The 24,274-nt window shown below is 36.6% G+C and overlaps 1 protein-coding gene across 4 annotated transcripts in view; it reads left to right on the top strand.

Annotated features, from left to right (window-relative positions):
* Window positions 1-24,274, top strand: part of LOC149798736 (unconventional myosin-XVI-like) — a 480,183-nt gene that overhangs the window by 415,062 nt on the left and 40,847 nt on the right. For all 4 annotated transcript variants that reach the window (XM_089957605.1, XM_089957606.1, XM_089957604.1 and 1 more), the window contains 2 exons: window positions 4,429-4,461; window positions 22,481-22,584. In XM_089957605.1, the coding sequence (XP_089813731.1) occupies window positions 4,429-4,461; window positions 22,481-22,584 (137 nt within the window). The remainder of the gene's footprint in view (window positions 1-4,428; window positions 4,462-22,480; window positions 22,585-24,274) is intronic.

The following is a 24,274-nucleotide window of genomic DNA, read 5'->3' as shown; positions in this document are numbered from 1 at the left end:
GTAAAACTTTTTGGATTGTGACTTTTTGATAAACATTACTTCAGATCCACATGTTTATATATGTTCATGACCTGATTACTTCACATAGATAGGTTTGTGTGACCTGATTACTTCACATAGATAGGTTTGTGTGACCTGATTACTTCAGTTAGACACATGTGTAAATGTTCATGACCTGATTACTTCAGGTAGACACATGTTTGTATATGTTCATTACCAGATTACATTAGGTAGACAGTTTGTATATGTTTTAGACCAGACTGCATAAGGTAGACAGTGTGTACATGTTCTTGACCTGATTAATTTGGTATGCACATATTTGTATATGTTCATGACCTCATTACTTTTGGTTGACACAATTTTGAAATGTTCAAGACCTGATAAGATTTTATTGCAGTATTTATTATTTATGTGTGTTATAAATTTGTTAACATTTTGGGCTTGGACAGACATTTTGGGGTTACAGTGAGGGCTGGGCTGTTGTGTTTTACAAAACTCTAATCTAGTTCTTTTTTGTCTCAATTCTTCTCTCTTTCTTAAAAATAGGAATAACAATATGTTTAGTGAATAAGATTTTAAAAGTTTATATTATTTATTTTTCAGAAGTTTGTGATTTCTTTTTACAAAATAAGGAAACTCGGATTTTGTTCTGGACTTTTTATTGCTTCACAAACAAAACACTTAGCTGTTCTTCCTGTTCCAGAATTAGAAGTGTCTAACTGATCTGTCTAATCTGTCTAAGTTATCTGTCTAATCTATTTAAACTTCAGTCCAATGAGATAATAATGATGAAGAATAAGAGTTGTGAGAATCCTGGAAAAGCATATTTAGGCCAATGAGATAATAGTGAGGAAGAATTAAAGTTATGAGATTCCTGGAAAGGCTTACTGATTACAGCTTGTAATTTACACCACAGAAAAAGCTGTATGTTTCCATTTGATTGTCCACTAAGTTGTTTCAAGGAATCATTGGCCATCAATTCATTTTCATTGCACAACAGTGTTAATGTTGGAGAAACATTAAAGATGTAGTGATGTTGATATGGTCAGTACCAAACTTTCTGCACCAACAGAAAACCATATAAGGTTATATATAGTGAAAACCATTTAAGGTTATATATGGTGAAAGCTATTTAAGGTTATATATAGTGAAAACTATTTAAGGTTATAGATAGTCAAAACCATTTAAGGTTATATATAGTCAAAACCATTTAAGGTTATATATAGTGAAAACTATTTAAGGTTATATTTAGTCAACTTTAAAAATACAGCCACAATTTAAGTTTCTTTCAATAGTAATTATACTGTATACGTGAAAGCCCTGTTTTCTGTTTGGTGAAAACATTTGGTTCACTCAGATTTGATCCACAGTCTTGTATTTACATTCTAAACACATTTACTTGGCTGTCACAGTCTTGTATTTACATTCTAAACACATTTACTTGACTGTCACAGTCTTGTATTTACATTCTAAACACAGATTATTTACACTCTAAACACAGCTACTTGACTGTCAGTCTTGTATTTACATTCTAAACACATTTACTTGACTGTCTTGTATTTACATTCTAAACACAGATTATTTACACTCTAAACACAGCTACTTGACTGTCAGTCTTGTATTTACATTCTAAACACATTTACTTGACTGTCACAGTCTTGTATTTACATTCTAAAGACATTTACTTGACTGTCACAGTCTTGTATTTACATTCTACATTTACTTGACTGTCACAGTCTTGTATTTACATTCTAAACACATTTACTTGACTGTCATAGTCTTCTATTTACATTCTAAACACATTTACTTGATTGTCACAGTCTTGTATTTACATTCTAAACACATTTACTTGACTGTCACAGTCTTGTATTTACATTCTAAACACATTTACTTGACTGTCACAGTCTTGTATTTACATTCTAAACACATTTACTTGACTGCCACAGTCTTGTATTTACATTCTAAACACATTTACTTGACTGTCAGTCTTGTATTTACATTCTAAACACATTTACTTGACTGTCAGTCTTGTATTTACATTCCAAACACATTTACTTGACTGCCACAGTCTTGTATTTACATTCTAAACACATTTAATTTACTGCCAGTCTTGTATTTACATTCTAAACACATTTACTTGACTGTCAGTCTTGTATTTACATTCTAAACACATTTACTTGACTGTCACAGTCTTGTAATCACATTCTAAACACATTTACTTGCCTGTCAATTTTCATTCCCCATAATGTTGGTACACCATTAGGTCATAGACTATTAATTATGTTTCATTCTCTGATTTTTTTGTACAAAGAGCTTTTTATATTAATGTGTTAAAAAATGTATGTGCTGAACAAATTATTTAATTTACCTACAATCATTTGTACATGTGAAAATATTTGAAAAATTAAATATGTACAAAAAAACTAAAGACATTACAGAACTTCCATTACTAAATTACTGACAATAACTGTTTGTTTTTCATGACAATAATTTTATGCAGAAAGGGAAAAAAAACCCCACTTGTTTCTGATAAGATCGATGACTGATTTAGAGGAGATAAAATAAGGCCAACTTCTAATTAATTTCTCACTGAGATGGTGTTGGTGTTAAATTTGTGCATAGCAATACAACAGAGATTGATCTCACTGAGGTTGATATCTCAGAGGCAGACCCCTATCTTATCAGGTGTATTTAAATGGAAGCTTGACTCATTCATATTATGTCAGTCCCATTTATATCCCCCCTTCCCCAATCATAACTTTTGAACCACTATAGATATTTTAATGAAACTTCACCCAAGTACATCTCAAGACCCTACATGCTGCTTATCACAGTCATACCCCTTGTCTTAAGATACAAGTTGCAAGGGGAAATGTTTGTATCATCGCCTAGAGATTTGAGCCACTGAATCTTTTGCATTGAAGTTTGTCCAAGTACATGTCATGACTTGATGTTCTGTTGTATACCATAGATACACCCCCTGTCTCCAAGTCAAGGTCATGTATACTATAGATATGCCCCCTGCCTCCAAGTGAAGGTCATGTATACCATAATATGCCCTCTGCCTCCATGTGAAGGTCATGTATATCATAGATACACCTCCTGCATCCAATTGAAAGTAATGTATACCATAGATGTGTCCCCTGCCTCCAAGGGATGGTCATGTATACTATAATATGCCCTCTGCCTCCAAATGAAGGTCATGCATACCATAGATACACGCCCTGCCTCCATGTGAAGGTCATGTATACCATAGATACACCCCCTGCATCCAACTGAAAGTCATGTATACCATAGATGTGTCCCCTGCATCCATGTGAAGGTTATGTATACCATAGATATGCCCCCAGCATTCATGTGAAGGTCATGTATACCACACATACACATCCTGCCTCCAAGTGAAGGTCATGTATTATATAGATATGCCTCCAGCATCCATGTGAAGGTCATGGCAATGGAAAGTATAAATCAATGACCTCTGTTCATGTACAGGTGTAACATTTGAACCAATGAAAACATTTGAATCTCGTGTTTTCAGTTATACCCACTGAATATTCAAAGCCACATATGGCCTCCATAACTAAAAATAGACACACCTTTAATAACTCTTTTTTAATGCAGTAGTTTGGCCCAATTCAACAGAAGGCATCTTTGCATGAAGGCCTTCTAAGTTTGTACAAGATATGAAGATGTGGTGTTCAAAATGGCTGTTGCTAGTGTCAGTAAAATCTTTAAATGAGAGATATTCTGGTTTTGAAGTTCCTTTAATTTTGTGCATATTACACTGATTTATTATCAGATATAATGAAGCATGGTTGAGAAACTTCCATTCATATCAGCAGAAAACTCCCCACTAACCCTCATTTTGTTCAAACAGTTCTTGTATGTTTTTTAGATGTCAGCCATGTGTGTTCTCTCAGGCCTACTCTGCCTCTGGTTTGAAACTAGTTTAACCTACAATGTTAAGAAGTAATGAGGTACCAGGCATGGCAATTAGGTTACAAAAGAACCATGATGTAGGCAGATTTTAGCAATTGCATCCCTCCCTCCCATAAGGCTTGCTGGGATTTTAGCAACTGCAACCCTCCCTCACATATTATGATGGGACGGATCAAGACACATGTACTTTGAAATGGATATGTTTATGTCAAGTTTGGACTGAAAAGAGAGGTGTTATGCCAAGTTTGGATTAAAAAGAGCGGTATGGTCTTTAGTTGGCATGCAATTATGCCAAGTTTGGATGAAAAAGAGCAGTATGGTCTTTTGTTGGCATGAGATTATGCCAAATTTGGACTGAAAAGAGTGGTATAGTCTTGTGTCAGCATTGGATTATGTCAAGTTTGGATTGGAAAAAGCGGTATGGTCTTGTGTCACTATGAGTTATTGAATTGTATTGTTATTTTTTATTTAATTTTTCTTTTCTTTCAGGAACCACTTCCAGTATGGATATAAATAATATTGGTAAGTACTGCCAGCTGTTTTCAATGTTAAGTAATATACCTACTGTACTTACCTGCAAGTCAGGTTCGGCTGCAGATAACAAACAACAGAGACAATGATCTGCCATCACATAATGCATGGGCAGATAAGGGTCTTTGTTGTTTGTTTTACTGATTAGTTCTAACAGACTGCATAGACTGAGATCTGTCAGTATATTGTGCAATGACAGATCTGGGTCTGTGCATTTTGTGTTGGATCTGACTTGATAAGCGAGTATATATGATAAATTGAAGAGGCAGTAATCCAACTACACCACTCCCTCGATAAATCGGGCCTGGATAACTCGCGATCAGAGGAAGAAATCCAACTAAACCACTCCCTCGATAAATCGCGCCTGGATAACTCGCGATCCCGCTAATAACATGGTGTCTGGCATGGCTCCCAATTTTTTCCAAAGAAAATATATTTTAAATGTCTTTAAAATATGAAGAATGTGAAAAATTACAATGAAAATTGATAAATTAAACCTTGATAAATCGCTCATCGAAAATGGTGATTAATGCCCGTAAAGATAGAATCTATATTGTGAAATTTGCAAGTTTTAAATAAGGTATCATATATTATGTAAGTTTTTTTTTATGATAAATAGTTGTCAGTACACTGTAAATAAACAGTCTGGTGAAATAGCAATCAATGAAAACTTCTGGTAAATGCTAACAGGTGGCAACAGAGAATGAAATAAACACCAATTAAATGTCTTGCTATGTGGAAGTTACATTCTAATCCTTTAATTCCATTTCATTGTAAACATTATAATTGCAACATATTCTGTTCTATGAAAACATGAAAAGAGTCAATTGACTGTCACATCAAAACCCGTGAGTATTAATTACATTCCGGCTTTGTTTTAATCAACAACTTGGGGAAGTGTTTGTTGCATTAAAAAATCAGTTAAGAGAGACGTGTTGTTTTATCACTTTGAATATGTCTTTTGCATCAAATCAAGATTGGAGGGTACAAAGAAAAAAATCAAAGGCATGCCAATCTGAGCATAAGTTCTTGTGGTAACTACCGTTATCAAAATTCATTTTGTTTGACCAGTCGAAACTGGTTTCACATTTTTATGTACTTAACATAATTAAAGTATATATTACCAATCATGTAAAGATCATACAGATGAGAAATCTGTGGGATTTTGCTCGGGGGCAGAGAAATCAAGGAGTAACACAAAAAAATTAACTGATTTTTTTCAAAATGTGAAGTTATATTTGTCAAGCATATCACAAATGGCAAGTATTATCATGTTCAAATTTGCGTTGTTTTAAATTTTTAGACCCATTATATTCATTTGGCAATGATTAACCCTTGTGATTTTTTTTCATTTTACTTCTACCACAATCAAATCTATCTATCTGTCTATCTATCTATCTATCTATCTATCTATCTATCTATCTATCTATCTATCTATCTATCAATTGATGGATTGATCGACAATGTTTATTAAAAAGAATGTTGATCTTTTGTATTAAAAAAAAACTGTCTAATTTGGATCAAACAGTAAAACTAGAATGTATCCAATTCAACACACAAATTAGTGATGTTGTTGTTGTTGATCTAGGGTTTAACGCCATTTTTCAGCACAAGATAGGCTATGCATGGCGGCCAGTATAACTGGTGGAGGAAGAACCCTGGAAAACCCAGGGAAGAACCACCGACCCACAAGAAGCTACTGGCAGGCTTTCCCACGTACCCACGCTAGCCGAGCCTTGGACTCGAACCCACGCAGACAGAGGTGAGATAGCAGTGATCCGGAACGGTGAGCGCTTTAGACCACTCGGCCACTCAGGGCCCCCAAATTAATGATGTAGTACACAATGTGTTAAGTGGTACACGTGTTAAGCAAACGGAAACCATGTGGAATAATGTTTTTGATGATCTCCTCAGTATACTGTAATTTATCCTGAAATTAATGTTGCTCTATGAGGATAAAATAAACAAAGTACACCATTATGAAGAGATATTTATTCACAGTTAATCTCAGCATGATTATAAATTGAGTATTCAACACTATAACCTGCCAACCCCCCCCCCCCCACCCCTTTTGCCTTTATGTCGATCCCTTTATTGGTTTTGGCTTTTTTTATAGGTCCCTCGATAACTCATGCCTCATTTATAGTGTGGTCAATGTTTTTGGACCCCGATGTGTGTGAGTTATCGAGGGAGAGGTGTATCAATTGAAGTGGGTTATTTATCCTTATCCTTTGGTTCAAATTTGGTGTAATATTTGAAGCCTAACATGTACACTAATTTTGCATGTATCACTGTTAATTGGCTATTGAGGGTTGTTTGGTTGTTTTGAGGTTTGAAATCATTTCTCAACACAAGATAGGCTATGTATGGCAGCCAGTATAAATTAAGGAGGAGGAATCTGGAATAACCCCAGTAAGAACCACTGACCCATGTGAAGCTACTGGCAGCTTTCTCATATATTGTCTGCATAGATGTTAAAAACGTTAAAATTGAAATAAAAAATGTAAAAAAATGCATTTGTTTCTCAATAAAAAAAAAAGAACAAAAAATGTTCCAGTAGTTTTTAGGCAACACAAAAATCAATATTTTACTTATTTACACGTTACATACCAGTTTTAAAGTTTCAGTGATACAAATATGAAAAAATGTCAAAAGTTTTAAACCGTAGTCCAGATAACATTGAAAATTTTTTCACTCAATGTCGTTATCACCATCTGACTGATCTGACCACTCTATGGTTTCCTCCATATAATTTATATTGTCCAGCTTTTCCTTTAGGCAAAGATTTGCATGCACAAACACAACATCTCGCACTCTCTTGCACTGCATACGGTTTCGCTTTTTCGGGTGAATGAAGTCATATAAAAAACGCAAAAAAATAAAAAACGTAAAAAAACGCGTTTTTTGAGGTAAAATAAAAAACGAAAAAAACGTTTTTATCATCTATGATTGTCTGAGCCTGAGACTCAAACCCACATGGACAATGATGAGATGGCAGTACTCGGTAAAGGTGAGCATAGTGGACCACTTGACCACTCAGGACCCTGGCTATAGATTGAGGCTAATCAGTCCACTAATCAGTATGCCATGAGATTTACAAATAGGTGCTTATTATTTACACCATTTTTGATATGGTGTGATTAACTCAATTCCACCTACTAGACTGTTGCCTACCTTATAGAACCAGCTGACCAATTTCAAACTTTGACCTTGTACATAAATGGTTTTTCATGCGATTGTAGATTTTCTGGCATAATTTTTCATTAGGTGTAACATTTTTGAAATGAGTACTCCCTCATGGTGCCCTTCATGAACATACAACAACACTTCCTCATTGTGGTACCCTACATGGGAATACAACAACACTCCTTCATTATGGTGCCCTACATAGGAATACAGCAACACTCCCTCATTATGGTGCCCTTTATGGAAATACAAGAACACTCCCTTGTTATGGTGCCTTTCATGGGAATACAACAGCACTCATTATGGTGCCCTTCTTGAGAATACAACAGCACTCCCTCATTATGGTGCCCTTCTTGAGAATACAACAGCACTCCTCATTATGGTGCCCTTCTTGAGAATACAACAGCACTCCCTCATTATGGTGCCCTCCATGGAAATACAAGAACACTCCCTTGTTATGGTGCCTTTCATGGGAATACAACAGCACTCATTATGGTGCCCTTAATGAGAATACGACAGTACTCCTTCATTATGGTGCTGTTCATGGGAATACATCACTTCATTATGGTGCTTTCCATTAGAACCATGGAGTTTACTGCCTTACAGTGAAACCATCTTGTATAGACACATAATTTTGCTATCACAAGAAGAGATCCTTGAGCATACTTGCCACATAAAGGAAACTGTGATAATGAAAGACTGTATAAAAGAAACCATGTGATAATGAAATGCCTTATGAAGGAAACCATGTGATAATGAAAGGCCTTGTAAAGGAAACCATGTGATAATGAAATGCCTTATGAAGGAAACCAGGTGATATGAAAGGCCTTGTAATGGATTTTTGTTGTGGTACGGTTTAATGCCATTTTCAGTACAAGAGAGGCTATACATGGCAGCCAGCATAAATGGTTGAGGAAGAACCGGGGAAAAACCCCAAAAGAACCACCAACCCACAAGGAGCTACTGGCGAGCTTTCTCACATATCCACATTAACTGAAGCCAAGACTCGAACCCACAAAGACAGAGGTGAGATGGCAATGATCTGTAACTTGGGGCCCTGTCTTGCAAAGGAACCATGTGATAATGAAAGGCCTTGTAAAGGAAACCTTATCATAATGAAAGGCTTTAGAAAGGTAACCATGTGATAATGAAAGACCTTGTAAATAAAACCATGTATAATGAAAGGCCTTATAAAAAAAACACATGATAAAGAAAGGCCTTATCAAGGAAACCATGTGATAATGAAAAGCTCTGTAAAGGAAACCATGTGATAATAAAAGGCCATATAGTGATGGAATGCTGTACAGTATGTTGTGGGATAACTTGTGCTGAAGACAGATTTCAATCAGTTGAATAGAATTTATTTGTTCAGTCAACTTGTGTCTTTACTATATTTATCAATTAATTTTTTTATTTTATAGTCTAAAACCAAAAGTATGTGATTTTAAATTGGTGCTATAAATTAACACTGTCAGGCTATTACTCAGATACTCAGAAATGGGCATCTGCCATGGGATCTCTGAGTCATCACATAGGGATCCCATGCAGTGACTTGTACAGGGCCTCAGAGTTATCCCTAGGGGATATAATGCAGGCATTTATCCAGGATCAATGAAAATCCTGATACTAATATTGGGATTCTATACTGATCCCACAAGGATTATCTTTATGTGGATCTAATAGTATAGTATGATTTTAATACCAGAGGACAGTTTGAAATGGTGGAGAGAAGACAGTACTTGTACAGCTGATGTTCTTACTTGCACTCAGTTATCTTTGATAAATTTGACAAACCTTTGATGCATAGTAGCAGCATTAGAGCTATTTTCCACATAAAGTACCTGGTATTTTCCACACAAAGCACCTGCTATGTAACCAGAACTTTGTTAAAATCTTCAACTTCTTTCAGACCAGGCTTCAGATTCTGACTTAAAGTCAGTAAGCAGTTCATTTACAGTGTGCACTATAGACCATAAAAATCAGCAGTTGATAATATGTTCTTTAAATTTACACTATAGATCATGTAAGTCAGTAAGCAGTTAAGCTTTCAGTATACACTATAGGCTAAGTAAGCAGTTGATAATTGTTTGTTTTTCAGTGTACACTACAGACTTTAGAAGTCAGTAAGCAGTTGATAATGTCTTGTGTTCTTTCAGTGTACAATATAAAGCATAGAAGTCAGTAAACTGTTGACTTTAGGATATGCCTTTTTTAGTTGTTGTTGTGGGGTTTAACGCCATTTTTTAGCACACAATAGGCTATGCATGGCGGCCAGTATTAATGGTGGAGGAAGAACCTGGGAAGAACCACTGACCCACGAGAAGCTACTGGCAAGCTTTCTCACATACCCACATTGGCCGAATCCTAGACTCAAACAAACACAGACAGAGATGAGATGGCAGTGATCCATAATGGAGAGCACTTTAGACCACTCGGCTACCCTTTCTTAGTGGATGATGAAAACTGTCATTTCATTACTGGACACTTTCCCAAGATTATTTCCACCTCTGATTCAGGATGTTGCAGGTTCAAACCCCTGCCAAGTCATTCCAAAGACTTAAAAAAAATGGTACTAGCAGCTGCCTCGCTGGCACTTATCATTAAGGGGTTAGGACACACACACGATTATTTGAAAATACTAAATGTATATGTACAGTCTCACTGAATGAAAACTATTTTTCTTCCTAGATCCTAGGCAACATTTGGATGGGTTTTGTTGCACCCAGCTTCTGGGAATGGAGGTTAAGGGAGCCAACTTTGTGTGTGTATTTTATTTGCAGTCTTGTAAAAGTCTGTGTATTTAGCTCAGGCTTTTATTGTTGTACCTTGTATACATATTGTTATACTTTAGTCATGAAAAATGTTTAGTGGATATAACTTTATGAACACTCTACCCTCATCACAAAAGCATGCCACTGTGACCCATGTTTCATTCTTCACTGACTTTGATTAAATATTGTTTTTAGCTTATTTTTCAAGCTTTGTTCATGCTAGAATCATCAAACCAGATGATTGTATGCATATCTATTAGTAACACACCCTTAGAGGAAAAGAAAGTCACTGTGACCTATATTTTATATTTTACTGGCTTAGGGTATGTTTTGTGTTTAGCTCATGACCACATATGTTTTTCTACCCAGCAAACATGATTACTTACCCAGCATTTTACCCACGGGTGAAAAATTGAGAGACCAAAATCCCCTTGGTGTTGTAATTCAAAATAAAAATGTGGAGTTCTCTGTTGCACAAGTGAGGGTAAAGGGAAACAAAACACACTGTTGCACCAGAAATCATGAAACTTAGTCATTGGAAGCATCTTGATGTGTACTACATCTCGTCACAAAAGTAGGTCACTTTGTCCCATATTTTATGCTAATGTGACTGGTAAAATTGTTTGTTTTAACTGTTCATGATAGAATCATTAAATCAGATGATTGTGTACATCTCTGTTAGTACCACTCCCATACAAATGAAAGGTCACTGTTATCTATATTTCACAGCTTACTAATGACTTTGATTGTAAAATTTCTTCATTTTGCTGATTATCATGAAATTGATGATTATATGCAGTGATTTTACCATACCCTTAAAACTATTTAACTGATGACTCTGAGAATTTGGTATGCTGAGGCTTATTTGATATGCGCTACATCTTATCGAAAGAGTTCACACTAGTATTTCATGCTTCAGTGACTTTGTTCAACATTTTGTGTTTCAAGTTAATTTATTAATGATGTAACTTGATACTTGGTAGCATCTGTGTTAGTAAAATAATACCCTACAACCAAAATAGGTTACCTTGACCTATATTTTATGTATAAGAAATTGTATTAGCTCATGACCACATATATTTTTCCAAGCATATACATCCTACTAATAACGATTCCCAAATTAATCGGTCATGATTATTATTGAGTTAGATTACCTGTATTATCGACTTGTATACAAATATCAAGTTGCTTTTATTGTCAGTGCATTAAGACATGTATTTGCTTTAAGCTATTACTGATAGAATTAGTCCAAAAGAACTCAGTATCAATAACTGCTGTTTATATTTTTGTATTCCTTAACTTAATATGACAAATGTGAATATCCCTGCTTAGTACATAACAATTCATTGAACAGTCACTGCTTCCAATTACCTGCATACTAGATCCTGAAGAACAATCATTAACCATTGGATTCACTGTTTCCTGGGGTGACACATTCAGTTTAAGGGATGTAACTGGCCACTGTTTCCTGGGGTGACACATTCAGTTTAAGGGATGTAACTGGCCACTGTTTCCTGGGGTGGCACATTCAATTTAAGGGATGTAACTGGCCATGATCACTCATTATTGCAGTTCATGGTAAAATTCCTTCATTTGTTGCATGTCACTTCACACAGGATTGGCATGCTTCCTGAAAATAAAGTTATATCACCCTCATCTTGATTAATACATCACTACTATCTATTAATAGCATTTGAACCTGAAGTTGCCTAAGAATTTATGTCCACAAGTATAATGGATTCTCCACAGGCAAACAGTTTTTAAATCTGCTTGGAATATCACTGCACAAAGTCAGCACACACAGTGTGTCTGGTTACTCTTCCTTTCTTGCAGGTTCAGCATCCTAGGACTGGAACCAATTTAAATCAAAAGATAGTAAATCTAATTGCTTCAGTCAGTCATTTCTGATAATTAAATCCTTGCCTGAGTTCCAGTATCAGCTCAGTGTGAGTTCATTATTTTCTTTAAAGAATGAAAGCTATAGTTACAATTTGTTTACAATTAAATGGCAATGAAGTATACCAATAATTCACTCATTGCTTGATTTTTATAACAAATCCATTGTCTACTATTATATGTAGTTAACTCCAGATGCTGTTTCCATCACTCTCTCACTATAACACACTCTCTCACTATAACACTATGTGTGGTTGACTCCAGATGCTGTTTCCATCACTCTCTCACTATAACACTATGTGTGGTTGACTCCAGATGCTGTTTCCATCACTCTCTCACTATAACACTATGTGTGGTTAACTCCAAATGCTGTTTCCAGCACTATCTCACTATAATACTATATGTGGTTAATTCCAAATGCTGTTTCTAGCACTCACTTCAATACTTTGTGTAGTTAACTTCAGATGCTGTTCCCAGCACTCTCTATAACACACTGTGTGGTTAACTCCAGATGATGTTTCCAGCACTATTAATACACTGTGTGGTTAACTAAAGATGCTTTTTCCAGCACTCTCTTTACCACACTGTGTGGGTAACTAAATATGCTTTTCCCAGCTCTCTCTATAACACACTGTGTGGTTAACTCCAGATGCTGTTTCCAGCACTCTAAAATGCAATGTGTGGTTAACTCAAGATGATGTTTCTAGTACTCTCTATAACACACTCTGTGCTTAACTCCAGATACTGTTTATAGCAATCTCTCACCTGAAAACGTTTCATTATAACCTGGTTCCTGTTGTAAGACAAGTATACTTAGGGATTCTGTATTATTATGAAGCAGTAAAAAGTATAGGTGTTATGGCTTTCATATTAAGACAGTACACTCAGGGTAGTGTTAAACATTGATTTTCTCTCTCTCTTTCTCTCTCTCTCTCTTTCTCTCTCTCTCTCTCTCTCTCTCTCTCTCTCTCTCTATATATATATATATATATATATATATATATATATGTCACCAAGAATATTTGACAGTGACTGTAATATATAAAAATGATTTACTTAATGAGTAAACCAGGTTTTTTGACAAAACTGATTACATTTCATTTTGTAGGAGACTGCTACCATGTTCTCCCATATTGTAGTATTATTTATATCCAAGAGTCTTCTCATCCCTTAGCCAGAGATACATTTTTGGTCTTAATTTGTATTAGTCTTATGCAAATGTACAGGTATGCACACATACAAATGTACAGGTATGCACACATACAAATGTACTTTTTGTTTACCTATTTATGGTCATCAATATATTTTAAATAACCTTTCTCTGAATAATCTTTTTTCCCCATGTTTTTAGATATCAACAAATAAATTTTATTTCCAAAAGCTTTGGTATAAAGAAAAGACCTGTCATAAAAACCATTTGATGACTTAGTGCTGAGGTTAAATCATCCACTGTGGTTACATTTTTTGCATAAATACTGGTGTGTAGAAAAGAGAAAATACCTACATTAAAATGGCAGTTTGTCAATGTCAGTCTGCAACAAAATGGTTGTTTTTCAATGTCAGTTGAGTTGAAGTTCAGTAGTTACCTCTCTTTATAAGATTAAACCAACAGTTAATTGGAAAGGGACTTTAGTGAAAGATTGTTTTCTTTTATAATTCCTATATTTATATACCCCCCCACCAAAAAATAAAAATGTTTCTGCATAATAACATTAGACTTGCATCACATACCTAGATCAAACTTTGTGGATGGCTTGCACTTGGGGTAAGGACAAAGCCTATTAATTTTGGAGTTAAAATGTCAGTGGTCAAGGTCACTCTGACCCAAAGAAGAATAATGGTACTGGCACAAAATGTATGTTCTTGGCCATGTGCCTTCCCAGATTTTGTGGATGAATTACATGTTGGGTAAATAAGAAGCCTGCAGATATTATATTAACAGTCAAGGTCACTGACTGAAAGAAGATAAATGGTTTTGTGTAATAACTTAAGTTCTAAACCTTATAACTTGACTGAAGTTTGTGGATGGTTTGCACTTGAGATATGGAAGAGGCATACTTGTACTGATTTTGGGGGTCAAAGTTCAAGGTCATTTTAGCTTATAAAAATGGATTTTGCAGAAGAATGTTTATTCAAAATCAAGTTTATTGACCGAATGTAGTCATTGCTTGCACTTGGGTCTTTTATAAAGCCTATAGATTTGGAGTCTAGATGTCAGAGGCCTTGCATATACACAGTAGTAAATATAATAAGAAAATAAATTTTGTTGTAAGTTTAGTTCAAGACTTCATACCTTGACCCAAAGGTCCAGGTCATAGAGACTGGTAAACAGTGCCTTATTACTGATACATTGAAGACTATTAATAGGGCTGGCCATCTTAAAAAATCATTGCATAGCTTAGGTGACAGATTTACCTGATCTTCAACAGAGAATTAAATATTAATAGCAACTAAAGTATATGCATACCTGTTATACAGATTTATTCTTTGTTTCTAGCTGATGTTGAGCATATTCTCTGGAAACCAATTCATATAAAAATCAGGTGGGCTTCATAGGACACACCCAAAGGAGAGTAGCCAGAGGGGACAAACTGTGTACATACATGTACATTCTTGATTAAGTGTCTAGTGCAGTTTTTTTTGCACACTGTATAAATGCTGATATATCTGGTATAATAAAATTCTGTGAGACAATGCATCTTGGTGAGTATTATACCCTCACAAAAGTAAGCTACAGGGACCATATTTGATGCTTCATGATATATATATATATATATGTTCATGCTAGAACGACGAAACTAAACAATTGTTTGTATCTCTGTTTGTACTACACATTTACAATAGAAAGGTCATAGTGACCTACATTTTACATTTTGCTAGCTTGGCTTAAATTTTTGCAATTAGCTCATAACCCACTTATATATTAGCACCCTGAATACATATTCTTACTATATCCTTGTCGTAAAAGTAAGTCACTGTTACCCACATTTCATGCATTGACTTCAGTTCAGTCTCATGCATTGTTCATGCCAGAATCTATTAGTAGCAGACCCTAACAACAAAATATCAAGGTGACCTTCATTTCATATCATGTTAACTTTTTGCATTTAGCTCATGACCACACTGGATTTTTTTATCTTGCGTTATAACTGGAATCATGAAATTCAGCAAAATGATGAATCTTGATGTGTACAATACCCTCATCTTGTACATATGTCACTGTGACCCATATTTCACATTTCACTGACTTTGGTTCAGTTTGATGTTTTTACTATTTATGTTATAATCACTAAACCAGATAATTTAATACATCTGTCTTAGTGCTATCCATACAGAAAGGTTACAGTGGCCTTTATTTCACATTGTACTGGGTTAAGTTTTTGCATTTAGTTCCAGACAATGTAGGCATGCTGATGCTGATTACACACTTATTTAATGTTTTAGATCTTCAGATTGACTATAATTTAACAATTTCCATTTTTTAAGGTGTTTTGTTATGCATCAACTTTTTTGAAGATGTCAGCCCTGACCAGAAACATTCATATTTTATGTTTATATGAGTTTGCATTAGTATGGTACACAATATTATTAATCTCAAACTGCTTATGTGGGATTTTCTTTATCCCTAAAATTAGCTAATTAATCTCACACTCTTAATGTGGGATTTTCTTTATCACTAAAATTAGCTAATTAATCTCAAACTGTTAATGTGGGATATTCTTTATCCCTAAAATTATTTAACAGAAGCATCTGTCACATGCTCTGCACATTTCTTCAGCATATGTCATAACTTGTACTAGGTCATAGGTATTCAGTATGTCCAACTGAAGATGAAAGATACCCCTTCTATGTTGATGTGTTGACACAAAAGCCAAACATTAGCAGTCTTGTCTCTGAGTTCTTCTAAAGGGGTTGGTAGTATGTACTATGATTACTTAATCAGATAGTGAGTACTGCAGACACATGGATTAGTGATGCATCACTGTCCTCTCACCAACAGCAATCACTGGCTTCTCACCAACAGCAATCACTAAGCACTCAATGAGTATTATAGATGTATGGATTAATGTGATGTGTGTATTAGTGTGGCCTCACCCCAACAACAATCACTAAGCACTCAATGAGTATTATAGATGTATGGATTATTGTGATGTGTGTATTAGTGTGGCCTCACCCCAACAACAATCACTAAGCACTCAATGAGTATTATAGATGTATGGATTACTGTGATGTGTGGATTAGTATGGCCTCTCACTAACAGCAGTCACTAAAGTGCACAGTAAGTAGTATAGTCAGGTGTGTATTAATGTGGCCTCTCACCAACAGCAATCACTAAGCACTCAGTGCTCACCAACAGCAATCACTAAACACACAGTGAGTAGTATAGACATGTATGTATTAGTGTGGCCTCTCACCAACAGCAATCACTAAGCACACAGTGATTAGCAAATACATGTGTGTATTAGTGTGGCCTCTCACCAACAGCAATCACTAAACACTCAATGCATAGTATATACGTGTATGGATTAGTGTGGCCTCTCACCAACAGCAATCACTAAGCACACAGTTAGTAGTATAGACATGTGTGTATTAGTGTGGCCTCTCACCAACAGCAATCACTAAGCACTCAATGCATAGTATATACATGTATGGATTAGTGTGGCCTCTCACCAACAGCAATCACGAAGCACACAGTTAGTAGTATAGACATGTGTGTATTAGTGTGGCCTCTCACCAACAGCAATCACTAAGCACTCAATACATAGTGTAGACATATATGGATTAGTATGGCCTTTCACTAACAGCAATCACTAAGCACTCAATGCATAGTATATACATGTATGGATTAGTGTGGCCTCTAACCAACAGCAATCACTAAGCACTCAATGCATAATATAGACATGTATGGATTAGTGTGGCCTCTCACCAACAACAATCACTAAACACACAGTGAGTAGTATAGACATGTGTGTATTAGTGTGGCCTCTCACCAACAGCAATCACTAAGCACTCAACACATAGTGTAGACATGTATGGATTAGTGTGGCCTCTCACCAACAGCAAACACTAAGCGCACAGTGATTAGTATAGACATGTGTGTATTAGTGTGGCCTCTAAACAAAAGCAATCACTAAGTACTCAATACATAGTATAGACATGTATGGATTAGTGTGGCCTCTCACCAACATCATTGATGTAGCACATACTCGGCTACATATTTATATGGAGATAATTAGGTCACTGTTCTCTAGGTACCCAGAGGGGCAATTCACTAATCAAATGTTTGTCGCTGTAAAATGTGCATCAGGTTTTAGTTGTCCTGTGCTCTAAGGCAAGGGAATTATTTATTCCACTGCCTTTATATTTACACATTACCCATTGTTGATAGATTTCCCTACCAGTTTTCTCTGGGTTCCTTGAGCTTCTTAGGTGTCTTTTGACTCAAGGGCTCCAGCTATGTCAGCTAAAGGAATATTACCTTCTGCTTTTTTTTGTCCATCACGCTTCATTTAAACGAAAATGAGGATTGCCATGAAACTTCACACATACACATTCATGTTGACATTGGGTTTTCACTAAAGATTAATACAGATATCTAAATGAAAATGGTCCCAATCTGACCTCAAATATGACCACAGTGGCAGCCATTTTCAAAATTTTCGTTTTGCTACTGCCAAATGGAAATGCTTGCTGAAATGGAGTCTTTGGGCAGGAATTTATTTATTCAAATTTTTGAATTCAAATGATTCTTCTCTGGAAATATAAAGTGCTCAGAAATAACAGTCTTGGAAATAGATACTTGGATTTATAGTGAAATTCAAATATGAATATATTCTTAGATTGTATTATTGTGATTCAGCAAAAGATTTTTGGCACATGACTATGACACAGGCCATCAGAAGCACACCAATACTTCCAGCATTGGATTTATTTTGGAATACCACTAGAGTTTTTATTCAAAACTTTAATAATTAGGACTTTAGGACTTTTGTTTGAAATTCTAGGATTCTTTGTGATTTAATTACAATACCATAAGTTCTTTTTACATCTTTCACTTTGTATGCTAGGGAAATATAATTATTTCTTAAATTTTACAAAGCTTATTGCTTTTCACTTGTGTCTATTACTTAGTTTAAAACCACAGAGCTGTAGTAATAACCCAGTGCAATTTGGTGCTAACAAGGTGCACCATTCACAATATCCCAATGCAGTTTGGTGTCTACGTCACCAGTTATTCATTTTCGACAAAATTATTTGCCATGTCATTTTGTTTCTATGCAGGGCTTTTGTAACCCAGTCATACTTTCCAGTAAAACATCATTTAAAAAAATCAACATAAGCTGAAGTTAAACTTTTATTTTTGATCTTTGGCTGAAGAAAATGGATAATGTACATATGACTGGGATTGTTTTCGTTGACTTCAAGAAAGCATTTGATCTTGTTGATCATGAAATTTTGTTGCAAAAGTTGAACTGTTACAGGTTCAATGATCCTTCTTTAAGCTGGTTTAGATCATATCTAAACCAAAGGTCTCAACAAGTAAGCATTGGCAATATTAGCTCTCAAACTCACACAATTCATTGAGGGTCCCTCAAGGCTCAGTTTTAGGCCCTCTCCTCTTCCTTATCTATATCAATGATCTATCATTAAATAATGAATCCACAAATACAGATTTGTTTGCAGATGATGCAACCTTGTATACATCTAGTTCTCATACTGAAGTTGTCCAGATGAGATTAAACTCAGACCTTATTAGAGTCCAAAACTGGGCACAACCAAAAAAATAGGATGGTAATTAATGAAGGTAAAACAAAATGTATGATTTTGGGGACATCACAAAAACTACACAAGTACGGGTATCCAGAACTATCTCCTGCAATAAATAATCATCCGTTAGAAAATGTCAAACATGAAAAGCTTGCAGGTATGTCCATAGATAATAATTTATTATGGAATGACCATATTGATAAGCTTTGTAAAACACTGTCATCCAAACTTCCCCTACACAGCAGAATCAAGAGATATTTATCTATGGAAACTTGCAACCTATACTACAAGTCATATATTCTTCCAACAATGGATTATTGTTCAGATGTATGGGGAAACTGTGCTAAGAGGGTCAACCACGCATTGATGTGAGCAAGACATCATATCCAGACAAGGCTGAGGAATTCACCTATGCTCTTTCCAAGATGTTTGATTCAGACCCCCCCAACGGCAGTGCCAAAGAAAGATGGGATCACATCAGAGAGACTGTATACAGCACAACCACATGGATCTTTGGTAAGAAGCAATCAAAGAACAATGACTGGTTTGAGGATAACTCTGCCACACTCATGCCAGCCATAGAAGAGTGTCGCAGTGCTCACCTGCAATACAAGCGATCCCCATGCCAGAAGACACTACAGGCATACAGGTCTACCAGAAGCAAAGTGCAGAGATTTGCACGGCAGTGTGCCAATGAATACTGGCTTCAGCTCTGTCAGAGTATCCAGTCAGCAGCAGGTATTGGAAACATCAGAGGCATGTACGATGGCATAAAGAAAGCAATGGGCCCCACGAAGAAACTGACAGCACCACTGAAGTCTGCCACAGGCGATACCATCCACAACAAGGGCAAGCAGATAGAGCATTGGGTGGAATACTACTCTGAACCACATGACCAATAATGCCCTCAATGCCATTGAAAACCTCCCTCTCATGGCCAAACTGGACAAGAGACCTACTGTAGATGAACTAAAGAAGGCCTTAGAGAAACTGTCCCTAGGTAAAGCCCCAGGGAAGGATGGCATCACAGCAGAACTCTTCAAGTCCGGATGTAGCGTGCTGCTCACACACCTGCACAACCTCCTCTGCCAGTGCTGGGATGAAGGTGCAGTGCCTCAGGACATGAGAGGTGCTAACATCATAACCCTGTACAAGAACAAGGGCGACAGAAGTGACTACAACAACTACAGGGGCATATCACTTTTCAGCATCGTGGGTAAGTTTTCGCACGCGTCATCCTGAACAGACTGCAGACGCTTGCTGACAGAGTTTACCCAGAGTCGCAGTGCGGGTTCTGCGCAGAGTGGTCCACAATCGACATGATCTTCTCTGTCAGGCAACTGCAGTAAAAATGCAGAGAACAACACAGACCCCTCTTCCTGGCCTTTATAGACCTCACCAATTCATTCAATCTGGTCAGCAGAGATGGACTATTCACAATCCTGGCAAAAATTGGTTGCCCTCCAAAGCTGCTAAGCATGATCCAGTCCTTCCACAATGACATGAAAGGCACAGTGCAGTACGATGGCTCAACATCCGACCCCTTTGACATCCGCAGTGGAGTTAAACAGGGCTGTGTCCTTGCCCCACGCTCTTCTGCATCTTCTTCGCAGTCCTGCTCAAGCATGCCTTTGGGACGTCCACAGAAGGGATTTACCTGCACAAACGATCAGATGGCAGACTGTTCAACCTGGCACAGCTGAAGGCAAAGAGCAAAGTGCGTGAAGTAACCATCAGGGACATGCTCTTCGCAGACAATGCTGCTCTAGCCACCCACACAGAAGCTGAGCTTCAGCGCCTGATGGCCCGCTTTGCTAAAGCATGCGATGAGTTTGGGTTAACCATAAACCTAAAGAAAAAAAACGTAATGGTTCAGGACGCGGACTCCCCAAGCATCATCATCAACAACTACGAACTTGAGATGGTGAGTCAGTTCATGTACCTCAGGTCTACCATCACCAACAACCTCTCGCTCGATGCTGAGCTCAACAAGCGGATCAGAAAGGCATCAACAACTCTCTCCAGGTTGTCGCAGAGAGTGTGGAACAACAGCATGCTGACCATGAACACTAAGATCACTGTGTACCGTGCATGCGTGCTAAACACTCTCATGTACGCCAGTGAAACCGGGACTCTGTACGCCTCACAAGAGAAAAGACTGAGCGCCTTTCACATGCGATGCCTCCGATGCATACTCCGGATCACCTGGAGCGATTGAGTAACAAACAACAAGGTGCTTGAGCGTGCCAAGATTTCCAGCATGATCACACTCCTCCGCCAATGCCGCATCAGATAGCTGGGCCATGTACGTTGGATGGATGACGGATGGATCCCCAAAGACATCCTTTATTCGGAACTTGCCTCTAGCAAAAGGTCGATCGGACGGCCACATCTCTGCTTCAAGGATGTCTGTAAGCACGACATGAAAGCCCTTGATATCGATGTCAACACCTGGGAAGAGCTTGCTCTAGACAGATCAAGCTGGCGACATGCTCTGATCACTGGTCTGAAAGCCGGAGAGGACAAGCAACGCTTGCTAGCTGATGAAAGATGATCACAGAGGAAGAAGCAGCTCCAACCAACACCAGACGCAAACTTCAAGTGCAGCAAGTGCAGCAGGGACTGCCACTCCTGCATTGGACTACTTAGCCACTGCAGATACTGCACAACCACCAACCGGGACATCTCTCATGGGTGCAGTTCCATCGTCTCTCGAGACTAACGGATGCCAACACACACACACACAATACTAAACATGTTAAAATAAACACTAATTATTGCTATCTTCATATAATGTGCATTGTTATACTCTCCTTAAGAGGGGCACAAGGGAGAATAGTCCTTGACTAATGGGACACCCTCCATACATAAAGCATTATTATTATTATTATTATTATTATTATTATTATTATTATTCATGTGAATTAATGAAAGAATATTTTCTGCAGATTCTTCCAAGGGAGCACAAATTTGTTGTGTATTGTGCATTTTAGATTAGAGATAATTACAAGCAAATATATTTTTCATGACAGACCTATTTTTAATTACATGATGAAATAATATAATGTTAAAGATATGCATGTTTTAAAGGGTGGGTGGGTGGTTTTTTGCAAGTGGTTGTAGTTTATGTCATGTAGTGTTGGATATTGGAAGAACATGATAATTCATAAAATGGTTTACTTGCCTGGAATCAAAATTGTTATCAAATTGTAACAAAAATTTGAATTTTTTTTCATTGTATTCTCTAGAAACTTCTAGACAAGTACATGATGGAAATTTTACTTGCACAGCACAATTTTCAACTTGTTTCAGGCAAATGCACCAAAGTTTTCTTTCTAGTCCTGATGGAAAATCTGTGGAATTGTTAATACTGAATGTTTTGTTTTCAGATCTCAGTCAGGTTCCAGGGTACACACCAATCACACCACATACACCCATCTGGAAAAAGGATGTGATTGAGAAGAAAAATAAGGAAAAAATTCAGGAATATCTTGTAAGTATTTGAAAGACAATGCCAACATTTTCAAGATACAAAAGAAATGTTGAGCTAAACTCCATGGCTGCCATGATCAGTTTTATGATGAGGGAGTACTTATAATGTACTGCATTATAAGGTGGTATGTGTGTGGCTGACACGGACTGCAATATAATGAGGGAGTACAGTATCATGTACCTCATTATAAGGCAGTATGCTGTATGGCTCCCATGGACAGTGTTATAACAATGGATGTACTTCATTATAAGACAGTATGCTATATGGCTGTCATGGACAGTGTTATAACACTGCAGTGTTCACTCTGCTATGTGTGACCATAACATCTACAAAGTTCACACTGTTAAGAGCCTTTTTATTCAATAATCAGGCTTATTATATGCTCATTTTTTTCCCTGTTAACTTTACATTGTCAGAATCGTTTAATACTACCCGATATTGAACCTGCATGCCAATACACATATAGCATTCACGTGCATAAAGGAACTACTTTCTACTGTAAACAAACAATGGACACAGATGCCAGCACTTTTGATTTGTAAACAAATCATGTACACTTGCGTAGAGATGCTTTACATTGTGGTTGTTTAAATTTGTTTCTGAATGAACTCAAACAGACATTTCGTGGACTGCCACATACCAGCTGCTTTGGCACATTCCGCATTGATACAATGTTTCGGATTTAGGCTAGCTACAGTATATAACAGACGCAAGATAAGGTCCTTACAAATAACATACAAGTGACAAGTCATATACTGTCTTCTTTAGCTGGTGAAAAGAATGGCAAAGAAAATATACTTAAAGTTTTACATCCTGAATTTCCTCAAAATGTACTTTCTTAGTTCTGCAAATCCGAATTACATGAGCCATGTCATAGGTTCTCAATCTTGATTACACATTTCGAAATTGCACTGTAATTTCGATGATAAGTGCAATTACATCCTCCTTACTGCACTCGAAATGAAATAAGCATTCAATTCCATAGCGTCTTTTTGATAATAGCAATTGAAAGACTTCATATTATTTCCACATTATGATTTCAAACATTCAGTGACAGAAACAGAAACACATTTGCAGATGTCAACACGCTTCTCCCTAGCTTCTTCAATCCAATGTATTTCATATGGAATTGTCACATACAAATCCAGTCCATAATCACAAAATTTCCTAGAATCAAGAAAAATACCAAAATCTATTCATTCCAGATCAAATGGAAAAGTTGTTGCAATGCACATTCATTCACAATATGACTCCAAATTTCAATTTTAACTAGACACGCCATTTTCTTTTGAAAGTTATGTCGAGCAAGCAACTAAGTTCAAATTTATCTGGGCAGAGTTATGTGCGCAGTAATAAAGTTGTTGTGTAATGATAAATATGCGCTTGTTTATTTAGTTTGGAATACAGCATACATTCATTTACGTTGTTTCTTGTAGGGTTTTTTGTTTATATAATAAAGCTTTATGTAGAATAAAAAAAATGAGCATATAATAAAAAGGTTACTGCATTTGTATGGGAAAATATGAACTCATTTTGTCGGAAGGATATACTGCACTCCCAAGATCGTGCAGTATTCCATCCAAAAGGCTTGTTCATATTTTCCCATACAAATGCAGTAACCTATAATTATAGCAAGTTTCTAATGGCAGCATTTGGTTATTTAACTGAATGTTACAAAATCTCAAAAGGA

This window comes from Sinohyriopsis cumingii, chromosome 5, assembly GCF_028554795.1.
Source record: "Sinohyriopsis cumingii isolate HCF-2022 chromosome 5, ASM2855479v2, whole genome shotgun sequence".
Classification (NCBI taxonomy): Eukaryota; Metazoa; Mollusca; class Bivalvia; order Unionida; family Unionidae; genus Sinohyriopsis; species Sinohyriopsis cumingii.
This window is presented reverse-complemented; position numbering and strand designations above follow the sequence as displayed.